The 20,405-nt window shown below is 35.7% G+C and overlaps 1 protein-coding gene across 1 annotated transcript in view; it reads left to right on the top strand.

The window, feature by feature from the left end:
* Positions 1 to 20,405, top strand: part of ENPP3 (ectonucleotide pyrophosphatase/phosphodiesterase 3) — a 34,647-nt gene that overhangs the window by 12,293 nt on the left and 1,949 nt on the right. The window contains exons 7-24 of the mRNA XM_003641039.6: positions 833 to 912; positions 1,465 to 1,584; positions 2,929 to 3,038; positions 4,346 to 4,411; positions 5,116 to 5,188; positions 6,778 to 6,886; positions 7,012 to 7,140; positions 7,498 to 7,529; positions 9,473 to 9,600; positions 10,321 to 10,387; positions 11,852 to 11,939; positions 12,697 to 12,866; positions 12,971 to 13,022; positions 13,752 to 13,906; positions 14,848 to 14,983; positions 16,010 to 16,087; positions 17,099 to 17,231; positions 18,889 to 19,045. Coding sequence (XP_003641087.4) covers positions 833 to 912; positions 1,465 to 1,584; positions 2,929 to 3,038; positions 4,346 to 4,411; positions 5,116 to 5,188; positions 6,778 to 6,886; positions 7,012 to 7,140; positions 7,498 to 7,529; positions 9,473 to 9,600; positions 10,321 to 10,387; positions 11,852 to 11,939; positions 12,697 to 12,866; positions 12,971 to 13,022; positions 13,752 to 13,906; positions 14,848 to 14,983; positions 16,010 to 16,087; positions 17,099 to 17,231; positions 18,889 to 19,045 — 1,883 coding nt within the window. The remainder of the gene's footprint in view (positions 1 to 832; positions 913 to 1,464; positions 1,585 to 2,928; positions 3,039 to 4,345; positions 4,412 to 5,115; positions 5,189 to 6,777; positions 6,887 to 7,011; positions 7,141 to 7,497; positions 7,530 to 9,472; positions 9,601 to 10,320; positions 10,388 to 11,851; positions 11,940 to 12,696; positions 12,867 to 12,970; positions 13,023 to 13,751; positions 13,907 to 14,847; positions 14,984 to 16,009; positions 16,088 to 17,098; positions 17,232 to 18,888; positions 19,046 to 20,405) is intronic.

The following is a 20,405-nucleotide window of genomic DNA, read 5'->3' as shown; positions in this document are numbered from 1 at the left end:
CTCAAAGATGCTCTTTTTAAAGTCACTGTCTAGATTGACAGCATTCGTGTCTATTCTGAATATAGCCTGTTCTGTTTCTACTGTGCTTATTTGAGAACTTCATGCTGCTGTTACAAAGCATTACATTTTACCTAATAGCAAACAATCTTATTTGTAGATAAGGAGAGATATGCAGAAGCTTGAGCATGAAGCAATATGCTAATAACCAATCGTGCAATTACTTCATTTTTGCTGTCATTCTGACAGTGGCGGAAATCCTAGTGAAGAAATTATGCATGGCGAAGTCAGTGTTCAATTCCAGTCTTTTGAAACATGCTCAAAGGAAATGTCAGTGTGACAAAAGGCATGAAAACCGTGTGAGGTGTACGTATCCAAGAAATCCTTTCAAACAAGAACAGTTCTAATTCAGGAGTAGTTACGCTTGTAGTCAGTGGTCAGTATTTACTTATGCCCACTCATGCTTAACATTCTTAGAAATCTACAGGGACTAGGAAAGAGAAATTCCTTTCTTTGTGAAAGGAAGACTGTAAAGCTGATTTGTAACATAAAGTATTTCCTCTCCATCAACCTCTATTAAGCTAGCATTTTCAATGGAGCTGATCAAGGTTGTTGTTACAGAATAAATACACCACGTAGGTAATTGCAGTGTAGACCTACCTTACAAGGAAACATGAAAATGTATGTGTCATATTCTGAAGTCAAATTTCCCTTCTAATACCATAGCAACCGAGCAATTAACTGTTGTATTTTTTTTCCTGTCTTTAAAACTGTTGGTTTTCAATTGGAAACATACATATATATATAATGAAGTCTGCATTGTTATCTGTTGCAGAAACATGTGGCACACATTCAAAATACATGAGAGCTGCTTACCCCACAAAAACATTTCCAAACCACTATACTATTGTCACAGTAAGTGAGAGTTTGTTATTTTTACGTGACTTTATCTAGACGACACAGAAAGAATCCTGTGGTGCCAGGCAATTAACTCATCTAATGACTAATGACATGGGAAGTCAAGTTATAAACGTGAGAGACAGATACTGTGTATAGGGAAATAAATATTGGCTATGTGGTTACGTCTGTATGTTACCATATTCTGGCCTGTGAACCAGTTATTCTTGGTCCTTGTCATTCTAACTGGGTACAGATGAGTATAGATGAGGGCACTGCCATTTGATGAGCGTCTGTGCTATGACAGGTTTTGCAGCTGATACATAGCCATGTGACATACATGGTACTTAATCAGTGCAGATCAGCTTTTAATTGGGCTGTGTAGAGAACATGGAAACTAAAAGGGAATTTGAAAGGCACACTGAATTCACTGGTATGGGAGTTATAAAGTATGTTCTGTTTTCTGATAAAACAGCCATAAAATAATCTTAACACCGCACTGCAACAGAATTTAAGTTGTATTTTGTTTTTAGATTCATATATTTTTACTTGTTTGTTTACATTTTGCAGGGATTGTATCCAGAATCTCATGGTATTATTGATAACAACATGTATGATGTAAATTTGAACAAGCATTTCTCACTTTCAAGCACAGAGAAATTTCAGCCTTCATGGTGGAAGGGTCAACCAGTAAGTTTACTTCTATTTATGTTATTTCTCTATGTCTAGTGGCTCATGTGCCATGCTGTTAAATAAAACAAAAAGAGAACAAAACGCAAAGTTGTGTGATAAATTTGCAGTAAACAGTAAATGTCACGTAGAATTCATATTATAGGCTGACTATGAAACCGTTCACTTTTTATGAAGATGGAAGAACTCCTAAAATGTTAACACTGAAACTTAAGCCACTACTATCCTTTTCTCAATGGACAGTTTTAGAGCAGAATATCTGCAGACTTGGAGTTTTTTGCTGCCAAATATTGAAAAACTTGGTAAGTTTGATAGGGCTTTATTGTGTGGAGTTTGGTTGGTTATTTTTTGACAACTAACTCAAGAATGAAATCTACAGATCTACTTTGAGAATACGTCACTTTTAAAAACAAACAAACAAACAAACAGCAACAACATAACAAAAACACTTTCGATGTCCAGATACGTAAAAGCAAGGGATAGAATAACAAGGAATCTCATTTCCATCAAAATGAATATTTATGTGTAAATTTTGGCCCATTTCATCAAAAAAGCACCTGTGATTATAATGCTATCCATTTACTAGAAATATCAAGCAGTACAAAAATAGAAAAAATACAAACACATGCAGTATCTGCTTAACCTTTTTAATCTTTTTAATATACACACATACATATGCATATATATAGGGAGAGAAAGAAAGAGTTGAATATATATATCCACTTATAGGCTATATATATGCATATATATCTGTTGCTTTCAGTAACAATGTTAGCCACCTGTGTTAGGCCTCTGCACGCACTGATCAATAGCCTGATCAGGGCCAAATGACTGCAGACACACACCAATATGATGAGCAGCAGTGGCCAGCTTTTACTGCTACTGTTTCCTGAAGGATTCAGTCAGGCTCCTAATAGAACCATAGCTGGGCTCTGTAAGATGAATAGAAATACACCCTTTTACAATAAAATCACATAACTGGAAATCATATCTTCCATGATCATGATCCATTCCAGTGGATTCATTTATCCACTGAATGTGTCATTGGATAGAAGGTCACGGCCTGTTGTCACCTATTAAAGTATCTGTATGACATCTTTTCTATGATGAGAATTCCCAAGAAACATGTTGACTCCTGTGCTACATTTTTTTTTTCCCCCAGAATATGTATGTAAGAAACAAACTTCCAATCAGATGTGTTGGTTGGGCAGCTGCATGATGTATGCAAGAAGAAAGGGAAATGTATGCCTGTCGCCCATATTCCTAACCCAATTTGCAATTTTTACTCTGTTCATCTGAGGTCCTCCAGTGAATAAAATTGTTTGTTTGTATCTTTATCTGTAGATGTGGCTGACAGCGATGTACCAAGGTCTGAAAGCAGGCACCTTCTTCTGGCCAGGCTCTGACGTTCCAATTAATGGTACATACCCCAACCTTTTCTATTTATTCAATAGGTAAGTTTTTATAAGGATTATGGTAAATTGCCATAAATTACTTCAAAAATCCAAAATGCCATATAACAGCTGATGGAAATAAAATACCAGATTTTTTAAACAACAGTCTGAGTAACAAATTCCTTGTTATGTAGTTGTGATTTTACTGTGGAACTACCATTAGCAGTTAAATTTTAGGCCATTCACAATAAGAAAGACAAAGGTTATTGTGTGTCTGTTATCCTCTCAAAGACAGTTTTTGAATGTTCCAGCCAACGGGAAACTACTAATTTCCCACTAGGAAGGCCTGCTATGGCTGATTAGTAGCCACTTCTGTGTTATTCTAAAAACTGCCACATTTTAACGCATAACACATTTCCACATAATATCTAACCCTGTACGAGTTCTCCTACTTGAGAATAAGCTTTCCGATAACCTAAACCCTAAGTAACTCAGAAGCAGTGGCATGAGGCTATAGAAGGCAGAAACTTGTTGAAGTAAGGCCTCTAGGTAGGGGAGCTACTGAAGGAAGATGAGCTTTAGATAAATTCCTTCTGATTTTGCTTGAAAGTGTGATAATGTGCACACTGCTGCTAATTCTCAGGTTACATGCATGAAAATATAGTAATAACCTTCATAGTAATTTTTTTTTCTTGTGGAAGACATTGATACAAGCAAATGATTTCAACATTTTTATGGTTATTTCAGTAAATGATGATTCTTCACAATTACAAAGTTAATCTAATGCAAATATGTAATTATAAGTCTTAACAGATAACAAATGTTTTGTTGTGATATCTAGGATTGGTACTCAGAAAACAACTGAGTACTGTAGTTTATTAACATGAAACTTGTGCATGATTTTGTGGAAAAGTAGAGCTATTAAGTGAGTAAATTCCTTCACAGAAGACAGGGCGTGACCTCATGAAGATTTCTGTGGAGACATTGCTTGCTTTTAAAATATGAAAGTCCAAGGTCTAGATGTGCTGGAAAGAATGAAAAAATATTTTGACTTGTATTTCAGGTTTTTCTGAACTTGAAAACTCCTTTTTTGCATGTATTTAATTTTAAACATATGAATACTCCCACCCATATTTCTGCTTTCAGGATCAGGATCTATCTGATTTATCATTAAAAATATGTTACATTCAATCAAAAACAAAAATAATAAAACCAATTACTCGTATATTAATGTGATATGTCATTCTTGGAATCCAAGTCATTGTCTTTACCATACAGGGTGGACTCTGTACCTGTGTTCTTTGGAATTAGAAGGGCAAATCAGAAAGGACTTGTTGATATATTATCTTTTTTTTTTTTTTTTTCAGTTCAGTTACGTATCAAGAGAGAATTTCAGGAGTACTAAAATGGCTTGATAAAGCCAAATCTGAGAGGTAACAGCAATATTCCAATGATTTGTGAGAATACAGCTTAGAAAGATTTTAATACTTAGCAGCTGAGCTTTCTGATAGTATTTGTGAAACGTGGAATCTTCCTCACCATCTCAAATGAGAATTCACTGAATTTAAGCCTTTTCTATCAGTACGGCCTGTTGCACTGGTTCAGTGAAATAATGTCAGATGAAGAATCACTGCTTTTTATATTTAGAGTGATAAACTACCACATGATATGTGAACAAGTGAAATCTTTTATATCATGATTTGTTACCGAATTCCTCATACGTATGCAGTTAGGAGGTGCTCTCTGGACCCTCATCACTTAAGCAGATTGAGGTAATTTTGGTGGTAGTTCCCACTTATATCTCAAGGAACAGCTTGATTTTTCTCTTCCATGATTTTGAAGTTTTATGGAGTGTTTTCTGGATTGTATTAAAGATACTGGATACAGTTTCTGAAAATGTAATTTCAAATAATTCATGTTGGTTAACTACAAAGTTCACAGTAATGTAGATCACTGTATTTGCTGTATGTTTTTTGTTGCTGTTGCTAAGGTTTGAGCAGGAACCATATAAGTAAATTATATTTACTTACAATTCTGTACACATTTCCTTTCATTTCTTTTTAAAATGAAAATAGTCTTTTGTAATTATGTCTCCAAGTTTTCATCATATTCCTTTCTTATTTATTTGTAACTCAAGGCCTGATTTCTACACCTTGTATATTGAAGAACCAGATTCTTCTGGACACTCATTTGGACCAGTTAGTGGTGGTGTAAGTAGCTTTTGTGTTTTTACTAGACTAAATATCACTAAAAATGGAAGAGTACTAAGAACTTATCCAATTTATCAACTTGGAAAGGATACTAGATCAAAAATTACCACAATTCTTATATGAGTTTTCATTCTGTTATATTCTTGTTTGTGGTCGAGCATGCTGTTTGGATTACAGCTCCCTTGGCTCATACACACTGCTGAAATCATAAGAGATTGGCAGAAAATCATTGCTGATCATACTGTTAGAAAAAATATTAAATTTCAAGCTGTGTGTATTTAGACTGAACTTGAATTTTATCAACAAGTGATATTTGGAATTGTGTAGCCTAGCAAATTACCAGAACTGTCTTCTGTTTACTCTCTACTCTCTAGTTCAGTGTTTCTTAGTTTGTAATATTTTCTTTTTACTTGCATGCACAGAAGATGTTACATCTTTAAGGAGCCTAGGATTTACTGTAACAGCTCCCTCCTGATTTTGAGCAATATCTTTGAAAATAGTCTTCCATAGGGGGCCTTGTGGTGGACAGGGATGGAAAAACTCATCTTTGTAGGATAGTTTTAGTCTCTCTAAATTAGAAAGCGAAGTCAAATTCTCTTTGATCACAAAAGGCACACAGTCTAGGACTGCATGCATAATTGTATATGTGCGTATTGTCCATGCATGCAAGACATTCGAGAGAGTGCAGCTAGGGGAACAAAAGGCATGCAATTGCTCAGACTCGGCCAGACCTTGTCCTTACTGCTCACACTTCAAAGAAGACAATAAGTCAGCTGTGCCAGTTAGAGAAGAACCATTCTCTGTGAAGTTCTGCAAGGTGGGTTGTGCTAGATTTCTCCCATGTCACTTCAGTGGTTGCCAGTGATATTCTGCAGGAAGCTTAAAGGGACTTTGATGCTGCACTGGTCTAATAGGTAACACTTGTGTGTAAATATTTTCAAAATGCTGCTTATTGTTAAGACAATGGCATTTTCATATTACAAAAAATTACATGTAATGCTATAAATATGACATTTTATATAAATTGGGAGTAAGGAAAATTTGATCTGCACATATAACTTTTTTTTTCCAATTAACAAATCTTAAAGTTGAGATAATAGAAAAAAAAATTATAGTTTTTTTTTTTAATGTATTTAGTATGGGAAATCCTGTGGTGGAGTAGTGGACACACCTGTACTCTAATTGGGATGGCAAGTTGCACTGGAGCAAAAGAATTATAGAGTCATAGAATGGCCTGGATTGAAAAGGACCACACTGACCATTGAGTTTCAACCCCCCTGCTATGTGCAGGGTCGCCATCCACCAGACCAGGCTGCCCAGAGCCACATCCAGCCTGGCCTTGAATGCCTCCAGGGATGGGTCATCCACAACCTCCTTGGGCAACCTGTTCAGTGTGTCACCACCCTCTGTGTGAAAAACCTCCTCCTAATATCTATATTCCTATATCTATAAAAGAAAAGGAGAAGCAATATGAAGAACATGAAAGCTAACAGAAAAACATGTTTTTTTCAGACTTTCATGTTTGTATTAAGTGACAACTTTTAATCAGTAAAAAGGAAAGTTTCTAAGGAAGCTTGTTTTTCTCACAGGTAATCAAAGCTTTACAGCTAGCAGATGAAACACTGGGAATGCTAATGGAGGGGCTTAAACAGAGAAACCTACACAACTGTGTAAACCTCATTGTTTTAGCTGATCATGGTAACGTATATCATTTTGTTTCTCAGTGTAAACTTCACTGAGTCATTGTTTTCTTTCACTGTATAAGTCAATTTTATAATTCACTTTACCATGTCTAGAAAAGTAACTGTTTCTGTATTCTTTAGGGATGGATATGACCTACTGCAGCCAATTAGAATACATGACTAACTACTTCAATCAGATTAATTTCTACATATATGCTGGGCCTGCAGCTCGCATTCGAGCAAGCATCGTTCCGCAGAACTATTATACTTGTAAGTGTGGACCAATCCTGGGATTGCACAAGCAGTATGACAGGAAATAAAGAAACATAAAGCAGACTTTCTTGGCGTAAGTTGCAGTCTAAGTCAGACAGGAACAAGGTATTCTGAGTAGTCCAAAGGAGTGAATAATGTTTTTTTACATGACTTAATCTTCTTATAATTGTTGAATCACTTCTACTAATGATCTTACTCTTTGAGAAAGAATTTTCCTTTGTAAAGTGTCCAGATTCATTTTTCAGAAAGCTGATGTTTATAACTGAAGTTGCTCTTCTAAAATGTGAAAAGTGAAAGTGCTAAGCCATGCTGAGCCATCTTAATGTATATCAATTCACCTTTCCTTTATAACAGTTGACTCAGAAGGAATTGTTAAAAACCTCACGGTAAGTAAATATTTTCATCCTTTTTCCTAGTAGTTTCACTTTTTTTTCTTTTTCTTTTTCATTATTATTATTATTATTATTATTATTATTATTATTGCATTCAAGATATACATTAATACGTGTGGAGTGAGTGTGATGTACAAACCAGGACTCATTTAAGAAACTTGAATATACTACTTGCCTTGTATTTCTTTACATTTATCATCTACAGTGAGTTAAGCATAAAAACAACTCTCTCTATCTTTTCTTTCCTTCAGTACCAGTTTGTTTTCTATGCTGCGACTAGTCCTAGTCCAAGCTGTAGGCAGATGTTCTGATACTTTTAGAATAACTACTCAGCTTGGAAAAATACAAGGCTGGGTATATTTCTGATAAAGCACCACTAGAGGTCTTCCTGCAACCTGTTGAAAAACTGAATGCTGAAAGTATGCTACCTGTAGCTTTTGCGAGCCACCTGAAGTCCAAAGAGCAGTAAACTTCCCTGGGAAAATTCCTATTAATTCTGAATACCTTAGGACACACCCTTTGTTCCTCAGCATACAAGGCATGCATGGAAGTAGGATATCACAGGTTGAGAAGGAGCTTTTTCAGTATACATCGTATACCCCACTGTCATGGAGCATTTCATACCTAAGAGCACTCTGTAAAGGCAACAGCAGATTCTGCATATTCTCTTCCCTGGTTGATACAGTTACTGTAATAGTTATGAGGAGAGGTGTAGTATCTCTGTCTTCTAAGAATAGCCTGGTGTGAGGAGAATTCCTCTTCCCTTGTCAGTTCATACTTACTGCTTGTGCACTTTTTTTCTTTCAAGTTGTTAGGAGGAAGGTCTTGGACAGAGAAGGGAATTGTGTATTGTATATGACTGAAGTCATTTCCCGCTATTTTTTTCTCTTTAATTAGAGTATTGTTTGCAGAATGATCTCTTCTCCTGAGCTAGCAGAATTGCTGAATCCTTATTTTTCATTTCCCACTGTGCTTCTTAGATAACTATCAGGGACATTTACTTTCATTTCACACATTGATGTCCTTCTGTGCAGAGCATACAGTTCTAGGACTTAAGGGTGAAGATGTCGGATCAGAGTCCAAACATGTTATAGTCTCGTGTATTGTCCATGGGATAAAACAGGTCCATTTCTCTGGCTTAAAAAACTTGCTACCAGCTCTTCACTTGGCGTTTTCAATGTTCAGTGTTGCCCCAGTGCTGGATTAGTATACTGGATCAATGCCTCTGAAATGTCGCTGTGGTGATTTCTGCCTCTGGATGACCACACACAGTTAAATTGTTGCAGCATGTTGTTTTGCTGTCAGTAGATTCACAATGCCAAATTCAGTAATGGCATGCCTGTTAACACAGCAGTTATATTAACATGTTAAAGGTAGATGTAGAAGTCTTTAGCTAATAGCTGAGCACTAGAGCTGCTCAATCTTGCAGCTAAAACTCTAGACTGTACTATGTTATGTACACTTGGTTTTCTTTGTTATTTATTGAATGGTGTAGTGATAGAAGATGGCAGAAAATCATTAACTGCTAGGATACATTCTTTTGTAGGTTGTGAACTTACATATCAAATGCCAGTGATGTTAGTATGGACATACAGAGTGTTATTACTAAATGTCTTTCAACCTTAGCAGTACTTTTACCACAATACTAGTGTGCTTACTGTTGTAGCAATAAATATTATAGCTAGATATTATAAATAAATATTATAGCTAAATATTATAGTGATGTATTTCCAAACAGTTCCAAAATAAGTCATTTTTCATTCTGTTGCCTCTTGGGCCAGAAATGGGACCTGCAGGTTATTGGAGAAGCACCCTCTGAATAATACATTCTGTACTTACATTTCTGTCACTAAGATGTTTGTGATAATATTGAATGATTTAAGGTGTGTTTTTGATACTGCATGAAATTCACAACTGGGCTTTTTTCTGTCATGCAGTGCAAAAGGTCACCTCAACACTTTAAGCCCTATTTGACACCTAACTTGCCAAAACGATTCCATTATGCTAACAACATTCGTATTGATAAAGTTCATCTTCTGGTGGATCGACAGTGGTTGGCTGTGAGGTACCATCATTTTTATCATTATGTTCTTTTCGTTCGCATTTCCCTCATATTCAACTTTTCACCAATGTCCTGGTGCCTCTGAAAACAGGATACATGGGCATGACAAGTGTGTTGAATCAACATAGGATGACTATCTCTTTATCTTTCCATGTATCTCAGCAGCGGGTAAATTTAAACAAGTGTTAGTCATCAGAAGTCAGACTATTTTGGCACATTATTAGTTCTGTAACCCCCTCACACATACAATTATCTCCTTCAGCCTTGAAAATATATGATGAAATAGCACTCTCTTGTAAGGCATAATCCCTTGCAGTCTTTTTATGTTGTTCCACAGAAAGTAACAGATGAGTTTTCCCATTATGATTTTTATATTAAAATGTTGATACCACAGAATATAACTGAAGAATTCTTTCCAAGTAGATCACACTGTTCTGAAGTTCTTGACATGAAATGGCCTCAGTTCAAAAATGGGCATTTTTTTTTTTTTTTAAGCATTGATTCAGTAGCTGTATAGGATACATCATGTTTCTTTCCATCGCAATCTGCATTACCAGACAGAGAGATCTATGTAGGCTTCAGCACAGGATGAGCAAAAAGTAGTGCAATATTATTTCAGAGTCAGTTCTAATAAAATTACACAGTCTGTGATTTGGGTTGACAATTATTAGCTGACCTTATTTATGCCATTTTAATTTACAGTGTATGATGGTTTCTCCTTAGGGACAACAGTTACACATTCTGTGATCAGGGTAACCATGGTTATGACAATGAATTTAAAAGTATGGAGGTAAGATGATTTCAATTCAGGTCTTGCATCTTCTCACGTAGAAAATCAGAATGTGCTAGATGAACCAGGATAATATGTGACAGTTTTTGCAGTGCGCTTTTTCTTATATGTCATCCAGACATGTAAACTGTGAACACATACTAGATCCACAAATTTCTATTACTTTTCATCAATGTGTATGTGTCTTGGCATTTTGGACCCTGTAGTGAAACTTATTTTGTCTCACCTTAACTCCATGGAGCTATTAAATCAAGCATACCGTGTTCAGATATGGAACAATAAATTCTTTCCTTTTCTAAGGAAAGAATTTTCAGTCTTAAGCAAAGACTGAAAAAGCTCCACAAGCTCTGGGAATTTGGTAGAGCATCTGTAGGCCTGCATGCTCACATTAGTTTAATCTAATTTTTTCTGCTTGTCTTACAAGCCCTACATGTCATCAGAGCAAAAAAAAAGTCATTTTTATATAGCTTGTGTACAACTATATAGCTTGTACTGACGTTTTTGTCCCATTTTCACTTCTGGCTACAGTGAAAAAGTGTCAAAGTCTTGAGCTTTTGAGCTCCAGAGGATAATTTTCTTCATGTACTTTCTTTAAGTAAGGTCAAGTGTGCCACTGCTTGTCCCATATTCTCTGCCTAGTAACCAGTCTTCCAGATATTCACAACTGTATTAAAACCACATGTTTACATATCAATAAGAACAGTGCTCAATGTTTGCATGGTAAAAAAGTTAAAATTCTGGAAACATTTATCATAGATAGTCTTATCATGGTGACACAGATTTTTGTCCTGGATAGTGATTTTTCCAGTGTTTCATGGCAAACAGCTCAGGAGGCTTATAAATTAATAGAAACTAATGTGAGACTGAAGGTTGTATTAGTGCTCTGTCAAAATACTTGCAGACCCCAGCAAGAGCTGCCCAGTACCACACTGTACCACTGGTGCTACTGACTTAGGTCTCTGCTAAGCTTGAGATGGGTCTCCCCAGTTCCCTGCTGCTTGCTGTAGGCACAGCTATAGGTTCCTAAGCTACCCAAAGACTTTTGCTATTGCAACATACATTTAAACAAACAAAACAAAACAAAAAACACCACAAAACCAACCCTTTTATTTCTGGCTTGATGTTTGCCTTTAAATGGGATGTGTGAGTGCCATAACTCTACATTTCTTGAAATGGCATAACTTTTACCAGCTGTTGAAATGAAACTATGAAAAGGAGTGAATCTGAAACACAGCAAAAAATAAGTCTCATAAATATGAACCAAAATGTTAAAGAAAAAAATAGAACAGATAAGAAAGCAACTCTTCTTCAAGTTATACGCAGTGGACAAAATTTGCCTTCTTGATCAGAGCAGTCCTGTTTTGTAACTTTTATGACAGTGTCCCTGTTTCAAATAAAGTACAACTGAACTACTTTTTAATCTGAGTTTCTTTATATAAGAACTATTGTTTTATTACAATCCAGGCTATATTCCTAGGATATGGCCCAAGCTTTAAAGAAAAAACAGAAGTGGATGCTTTTGAAAACATAGAGGTTTACAACCTTATGTGTGGTGAGTAGAAAGAATCTAGTGCTTAAAATGGTAAGCCAACAGTGTTTTGAAATCCCAGTGCTGTGAGAGCTAATAAAAGGGTGACTAAAACAGTAATGAACCCATCCAGAAGCTAGGTTTTTAATATAAAACGCAGAAGCCATGACATTTTGCCTTCTCCATGCTGAAACATTAACTGCCAGAACTTGTTCTGCTTTGGATGTTGTTCCTGATTGTAGAAGGAGTCCACTAAAGAACCACAGAGAAGTGCTCCTTCCACTTGGGCTTGCTGTTGCAATGGAACCATTTTCCATTAAGAACGTTTTAGAGGGTTACAACTCTTGTATCTTGAGGTGGATGATTGCAGCCCTGGCAGTGAGCAGTTAGGAAGTATAAGCCTCAGAAAATATGGATTAAAGGATCAAACAAAAAATGCAATAGGCTGATATGCTTCATCATGTGATGATTTGGAAACAAGTTTGTACTCCACATAAAATTGAAGAACCTTACGAATGTTATGACAATGTATAAAATTGTGTGAATAGTATTCAGATACATTGATGCAGTGGGAGATATCAGTAAACCTTTTATATCTAGAAAAGTACATGATGATAATAATTAAATCAATAGTGTCAATAATTGAATAACTCTAGACTAAATAGTTCTTCTATATTTAGAAGAAATGCATAGAAAATGTATAGAATTGCAAAGATACTTTGTTCAAAATATCATTTTAGTCTTAAAATAGCTTTAAAATATGTTTCAAATTTTCCAACAGATCTGCTGCATATTACACCAGCACCAAACAATGGCACACATGGTAGCTTAAATCATCTGCTAAAAAAACCTTTTTACAATCCTTCATATGCAAAAGAAGAGTCATCTCCTGTTTCATGTCCGGTTTCCCATCTGAATCCCATAGATGAACTGGGCTGTACGTGCAAGGATGTAAGTAGGAGTTTTGGAATATTTTAATCATACTTGTCAAGTGTGTTCTCTTTTAATTTTGTAAGCAGCAGAATTGTTCTGAAGGATTCTATAATATTTTACAGGTGTCGAATGCTTCAGTAATTAACAAGAGGTTAAATCTCACCGCAGATGAAAGTAAGTAGTTAGAGATGAAAAGGACAGCAACATATTTAAATTTATGACTATTTTAGATTGTGTTTTATTGGTTTCAGTGGAAACTTTGGCAATGTTAACTACAATTTAATGTGAAATAGGAGAGCCAAGTCGGAAACAGCTTTTTTTCCTTGTTTCTTTGCATTGCTATAAAAGATACTAATTGATGCTTTTGTAATAACATTTGTGTGGAAGAACTAAATCTGAATCCAATTAAAATATTGGGAAAAATTATACAGGTTTCAGTGGAAAGCCTGTGTACTTCTGAACTGTATTGCCTTAACTGTTTTTTTGCCACCTTGCTATCCCATGCTTGTCTTTGGTGAAAACTCACACATTTCCTTTTGTGGCACGTCTTGAAATTTAATGGGGCATTACAAAACTTCCCTGCTCAATATGATATAGTTCTCACTTCACTGGCAAGGTGAGTTTCAAAGTTTTATATACGAAATTACAAAGAAATGAGAATTTGAATGTCTGATATTGTAATATGTTGATTTTGTTATGTTTAACATAAAATGAAAACCATTTTATACACTTCTTTCCACTGAGCTGAGAGCTTAAAAGTACGTACTTGTGTTTATTGTCAGTTCTATTTGTATTTATGAATGATTTAATTTACATTTTGCTTTGTCTCTTTTCTCTGCTTGCTTAAACCTTGATTCCATCAGAAATTTTATAGAAGAATGAATACATTTTTTTTAATTATAGTAAAGAATGCAACTTCATATAATTTGCCATATGGGAGACCCCAAGTTCTTCAGAAGGAAAACATCTACTGCCTCCTTCCCCATCATCAGTATGTGAGTGGATACAGTCATGATATCTGGATGCCACTATGGACTGCATACACTGTGACCAAACCTGTACGTTATCAGATATTAGTCTAATGTGTAAATGCATAATAAAGTGGATTGAAAATGTTCATTCATGAGGAATTCTGGTTAAAGATTGGTGGATATCATTTGACTGAGGCCTTTATTTCTGAAAAGTAGACTAATGCAATGATGCATGTTTCCTATAGAAAGAATAGGAAAGAATAAATTTAAGTTAAGGAGTACAAAGAGGCACAAGAGAACCTTTGCATTTATTTATTTATTTTTATTTGGACCAATCAAAATGGACAGTGTACTAAAATTCAGTTTGAGTGTTTAACTTCTGTAAAAATATAAAGAAATTAAATGACAGGTAATGGAGTAAGAAAAAGAAAGCACAATTACATACAGAACACATATTCTGATATTTTTTATAATGCTATTCTAAAATAGAAGGTTTTAGAAACAGTTATACTGATCAGGATCGGTTTCTACCAGTTCTTAGCTAGTGTGTATGTTAACGTATCTCAGTGGAAGTTAGTGAAGCTAGCCAGTAAAAATTGCTGGATATACCCTGGATTTATTTAACTCTTTATAAACACAGATTCTTATTATCAAGACAGTACTCAGATGGTAGGACATGGTTATCTTTATATATTCACAGCTTCTCAGCAGGATGTATTATCGGATTTGTATTTCCATAAAAGGGATGAATGAGCCAAAGTTGTCACTTGTTTTTGCCTAAGGCGAAACTTGACTCTTGCTGCTACAGTTTTACATGCTGTGTGAAGATTTTAGGGAATTACCTAAAAACAGAAAAAGAGGAAAAACACAAGACACAGAACATCAGCATCCATTGCTTACCTTGACCTGATTCATTATGAAAACAGAAGATTCAATGATGGCCATTTGAGAGAGTTAAAAACATACAGAGCATTATGTTAACCACAACCGTGGGTGTAATACTTTTTTTTTTTTTTCCCTTTTCACAGGAAAGCACATCTTCTCTTCCTCCCACTGTTTCAGACTGTCTGCGGGCTGATGTTAGAATCCCCGTTGCTCATAGCCAAAATTGTTCCAACTACCCAGAAGGGCTGGACTTGACCTATGGTTTCCTCTACCCTCCCAGTGAGCACTGTTCTTTTTATAGCTGGAGTTTAGAAAGTCTTAATCAGCTGGATGTGGGTTTATGTTTAAACATATAACCAAACACCAAAGCAAACTTCTTTGGATCAGCATGTTGGGCAGAAAAATGTTTCCAGTGTTTGTAGACTCACCAAAAGCTAGACAGCAGCTCCTTGCGTCTAAATATTTTTGGCTTAGACCATTTAGGTTTTTCTTTAAAAAATGGGACAACTTGATTGTGATAACAGGTTTGAAAGGTGTAAAGGGTCGGAATGAAGGGCTGTCCCTCTTTCCCTGTATGAATATTCCTTTCCTATTGCCAAATTTGACAATGACTGCATTGAACAGACTATGTAAAAAATTTGAAGATACTAAATATGCAGTAGGATTATACATCCATGCTCAGATGTCTACTTACGTTACAAATTGATGGAAATCAGATAGTCCTTGCACAGAGCCTTTGTCAGCATATCACAAAGGTACTGCACCATTTGTTATATTTCAGAAGATACTTTTTTTTTTCTGGGGAACTAACTTCATAGGGAAAGGAAATTAAAAGAAAATGAATCTCGAGAAAGCAGAATAGCCTACTTTAAGGAAGTTATAATAGGCAATAAATACAGGGATATTATGCTCTAATAGTTCCTTTCTAGCCTACTCTGTGAACAAATAAACTAAAATTATTCTGTGGGATATTAGATGTAAGAAATTTCTTGTTTAACTGTCATACGTGTTTGTCATAATTATGATGGAAGACTAGCACAATATGCTTCAGAGATAAATGTATTTGTATATGGGTTCACATATTTAGTATCATAGAATCATTTGAGTTGGAAGGAAGCCCCAAGGTCACCTACTCTAACTCCCCTGCACTGAACAGGAAATGTTCTGTCTTCTTCAGAATAGAAGGAAATTTGAATGTTAAGAAATGTGTATTGATTGAACGACATGTACCTGTAATTTATAGTGACGTATCAGATTTGTCTTTGTCTAGTATCTCATTAATGTGTACTTTGTTCTTTTACATAGATTTCAATTCATCTGCACTTGAACAATATGATGCCTTGCTCACCAGCAATATTGTTCCCATGTATCGAGCTTTTAGAGGTAGGATCCAAGATTTTGATTAAATTTGATTAATTGCCTGTAAATATAGCTCTGGATTTTGTATAGCTGTGACAAGGACTTAAAAGCATTAATTTGTAGTCTTCAGTATGTCCAGGTCTTGTGCAAATGTATACAAAGCTTTAAAAATCAGATGCATAATATTTTAAATGCACTTATGTAGGCTATTTTTTTAATGTTTATAGTTCTGTCTGGCTTCTATTTAGGTATACCAGTTTTCATTTGAATTTTCTCTTATTTCCTATATGTTGTCATGACATGAAATGCTAGCTGTGGAATTCATGTGACAAGATCCTATTGGTGAAAGGCTCAAGATGAAGGAAAACGATACCTTTTCTTTCCTTTTGCAAGGTCTCAAGGGAAGACAAGTTTGTAAACAATTTACTTTAGACCAAAACAAGAGATAAATCAATAAGGTTAACCTACCAGCCCTCCGAACTCATGTTTATTTTTTTATTTTTGCCTTGATGACTGTAAATATTCAAATGGTTTCTGCAGCTTAGAACATACACATTGTATTTGCTCAAACAACATTTTTTAAATAAGCTAAATAGCCAGTGATATTTTACATGAGTTCTGTAGAGTTAGACTAGCCCTCAGGTGGTAAATATTCCATACTCAAAGCCATTATCTTGGATTCTATCAGTTGACACAGTTGTGGGTGCTAGCAGATAGGCCAGAAATAAATGGTCTCTCAGATTCAGAATCTTTACCTTCAGATCAAACATATTATCTCTGGTAGTGCAGGAGCTTGCACAAGTGTGATAGTATTTACCATTACTGTTTGAAAGCTGAGAGACAGTCTGTACTTTCTGATGAAATCCAAACTGTGTGTAAAAAGTTGTTTTTACAAGCATTTTAGTTTCAAATTTTTTGTGTTACAGATAAGTAATAAAAAGGTACGGTGTTCCTTTTTTTTCTTTCTTTTTTTTTTTTTAGCGGTGATATAACTGATTTTAAATTAAATATTCTTGTATTTTCTTTCATTTGCAGACATATGGGACTATTTCCATGATGTGCTTCTTCAGAAGTACGCTAGAGAAAGGAATGGAGTAAATGTTATCAGTGGACCAGTGTTTGATTACAATTATGATGGCCATTTTGATACTCTTGATGAAATTACACAGTAAGTACATGGAAAATTCAAATGATGAGTTATTTCCTGCTGTGTACAAACAAAGTATTTTCATGATGAACAAAAAAACAAGTATCAAGGAAAATTGAGTCTTCCCTTTATAATGATAAATCCACTGTTACTCATACAGTAGCAAATTGTCTTGTAAGCAGGTACAATACTATAGAAACCGAAGTTCCAGTAAACAGGGAAAAAAAATGAAGTTATATGTGTAGCAATCTACATTTGCACTGATACAGGCCAGTAATTTGCTTCCCACGTTAATGCCTACATTTTTCAGGCTCTATAGCACAAATACTGGGAGAATATGCAAATACACAAAAGATGCGTCTAAGAACAATTGTCGTCTTGCTTTTATGTTGTACTGTCTCAGCTGTTTGTAATCTCCCAGTTTTCTCAAACTGTGTTTTACCAGAGATCAGTTTTGTGTCTTGGATGCATTCACTGAATCATATAACTGGGCACGTAACGCATAATATTCCTGAGTGGTATTTTTACATGGCTTACACAGTTGGAGGTCTGACAATTTCTACGTAGCTCTTAATGAGCTTCGGTGGCATAACAAAATACATTTTAAAATTCAACTGTGTGTAGAAATAGGGCTAAAGGAAGACTTACATAAAGCAGAATTCTCTGAAGTAGAAATATAAAGAGCAAATATTTATGCTAGTGAATGGTGACAGGAGGAGGAAAAACAAAACAAACAAACAAACAAAACAGAATAAGAGCAAACAATTTGAATTGTGCCAAATATAGGGAATATGTCTTTTGACAGTAAGAACACTTAAGCAGTAGACAACTGCTGGGAAATCTGCACTGCTGAATCTGTCATTGGAAATGTTTTATTCAAGGCTAGACTTAATACCACATCTGTCAAAAATGGTTTGAGAATGGGAAAATCAACTCTGCCACGAAGTAGGAGGCTGTAAGGGAGGAGAGACTGGAACTTCCTTCCAAGCAGAAAGCTGTAATACCCAGTCAACCACATAATTTTGTCTACAGTTTTGAACAAGCATGTTTTATTCAGCATGTTAGTCAGTCATACTAAGCAGAATAATGGTTTCACTGATGGTGTTTGGTTAAATTTTGAAGAAATGCAGCAAACTCAAGAAGCTCCTCGTAAGTTTATATGCAAAAGTGGCCATGTCAACAGAATAACCAGTAAATGGAAGCAAATAAATTTTGAATTAGGAATCCTAAACTGGTATATATGGCACATAGCCACAAGTCATCATTCTGGCATTGCTTGCTGACAAGAACCTGAGGCTCACCTTTTCTCTCTCCTCCTGTTTAGTTTAGTGTGGTAGAAATTCTTAATGTAATGAAGGGCACACATGACACCCTTATCATGCGCCATCCAGGTGTAGAGATCTCTGACTTTGGCAAAATAGACTGCTGAGCACATAATTCTGTTGTTTTCACCTTGAAAACAGTGCTTGTAGCAAAAAGACTAATCCATGCATGTTTGGCTGTTCATGAAACGAGTACCGAGACTGTGAGTCCATTCAGCTGTTAATTTAAATAAAAAAATAGAAGTGATAAAATAGTGAAAGATCTATGCTAAGATGGGTTTTATAAAATACTACAGCATCAATGGTTTTTATAGTTGATATCTAGATAAATTTCTTAACTAGTGTTTATTTTATAGGCATGTAAACAACACACAAATCCCTGTCCCAACCCATTACTTTGTGGTTCTAACTAGCTGCAAAGACACGTCCTATACTCCACTGAACTGTACAGGCTCCTTGGATGCTTTGTCCTTCATCATCCCTCATCGACCTGACAATACTGAAAGCTGCGCTGTAAGTATAGTTTTATATTTCTGTGTGCAAATGAGCTTTGTGAACTGATTTTCAGTGTGATACAATTATCTGGAAAATCTTTAGATGTCTAAATATTTAACTGATTCGTTCCCATGAGCTGAGAATGAGTTGATAGCTAGGGATGAATAAAACATCAAGAAGCTCCAAAAAAGGTAGCAGGAAACATTTGAGTTGATTGAAGAAATGAGGGCTTGATTAGGAAACTCAGAAATATTGCCACCTGAGAGGGGAGTGAGAAGAGCTGACAACTGCAGCACAGCCAGTTGTTTGATGAGACAGCTTTATGGAAGGCTACAAGTTAAACTTAGTCCAGAGGTATTGGAGGTCTTTCAGTGTTTCTCTTTACAAAGTAGTTAGAGGAATTCCTTCAGTCCTTTGTTCCATATACGTCAAAAATTATGGAGAAAGCATTTAGATGAATCATTCTGCAGTTGAAATTCACAGCTGACAACCACAAATATGTAGTTTAATTAAATAAGATATATGCTTTCCACGAAGAGTACAAATCTCTGGTAGCAAAGAAAGTAAATTAGCTGAGCATAATATGTACATAGGTGGCTCTGAAAGTAATGTCTCCCATTAATTTTCATGTAAACTACAACAGATACAAACAGATACAAATACCACAATAACAGTATGTGATAGAGCAAATTCTTAGCTACAAAACACTGTTTTTCAACATAGTCACCATGATAAGCTATGCATTTTTTGCAGGAATGAGCAAGAGCCTGTATGCTGTGCTCATAAAAAACTGCACAAGTGGGGGCGACCCACTGTTGCCACTGCTGAAATGCACCACCCACCACCTCACTGTGTTCACATACATTGTTTGCTCTCCGTAAACATTCAGCAAGTGTCGATGAATGTCAATGGGTGCCTTGTTTCCCTGATGGAGAAATTCAGTGACGTTCCTGTACTTCATATGCACTTCCATGTCAGACATCATCCTGTCAGTCTGCTCCTCTGCTGCCATTTGTCACACAGCACCAAATGTAACACAATATTGGCAGGAAGCTTCAGCCCCCTACTGTCATACTGCCAACTTCTTCCGCTGATGTTGTGGGCCAACATAATAAAATAGGAGGCATTACTTTTGAAGCAGCCCTTGTATTATTGAACCACCTGTTGGAATATATCTATTCCATAAGCCCCAGGATGCAGAAGGTTCTTCAGCTCAACGTCTGTGTTAAGGATTCTCCTCACACCAAAGTATAGCTGTACAGACTTGAACTGGCCTTCAAAGCAATGAAATGTTGTTTACTGACTTGGAACTTGTAATTTCAGACAGGTCCCAGTTTATGCTACTTTTGATAGCTCAGAATTGACTGAATGTACAAAA

This window comes from Gallus gallus, chromosome 3 (genome assembly GCF_016699485.2).
Source record: "Gallus gallus isolate bGalGal1 chromosome 3, bGalGal1.mat.broiler.GRCg7b, whole genome shotgun sequence".
NCBI lineage: Eukaryota > Metazoa > Chordata > Aves > Galliformes > Phasianidae > Gallus > Gallus gallus.
Note: the sequence above shows the minus strand (reverse complement) of the source record. Positions and strands in the feature narration are given on the sequence as shown.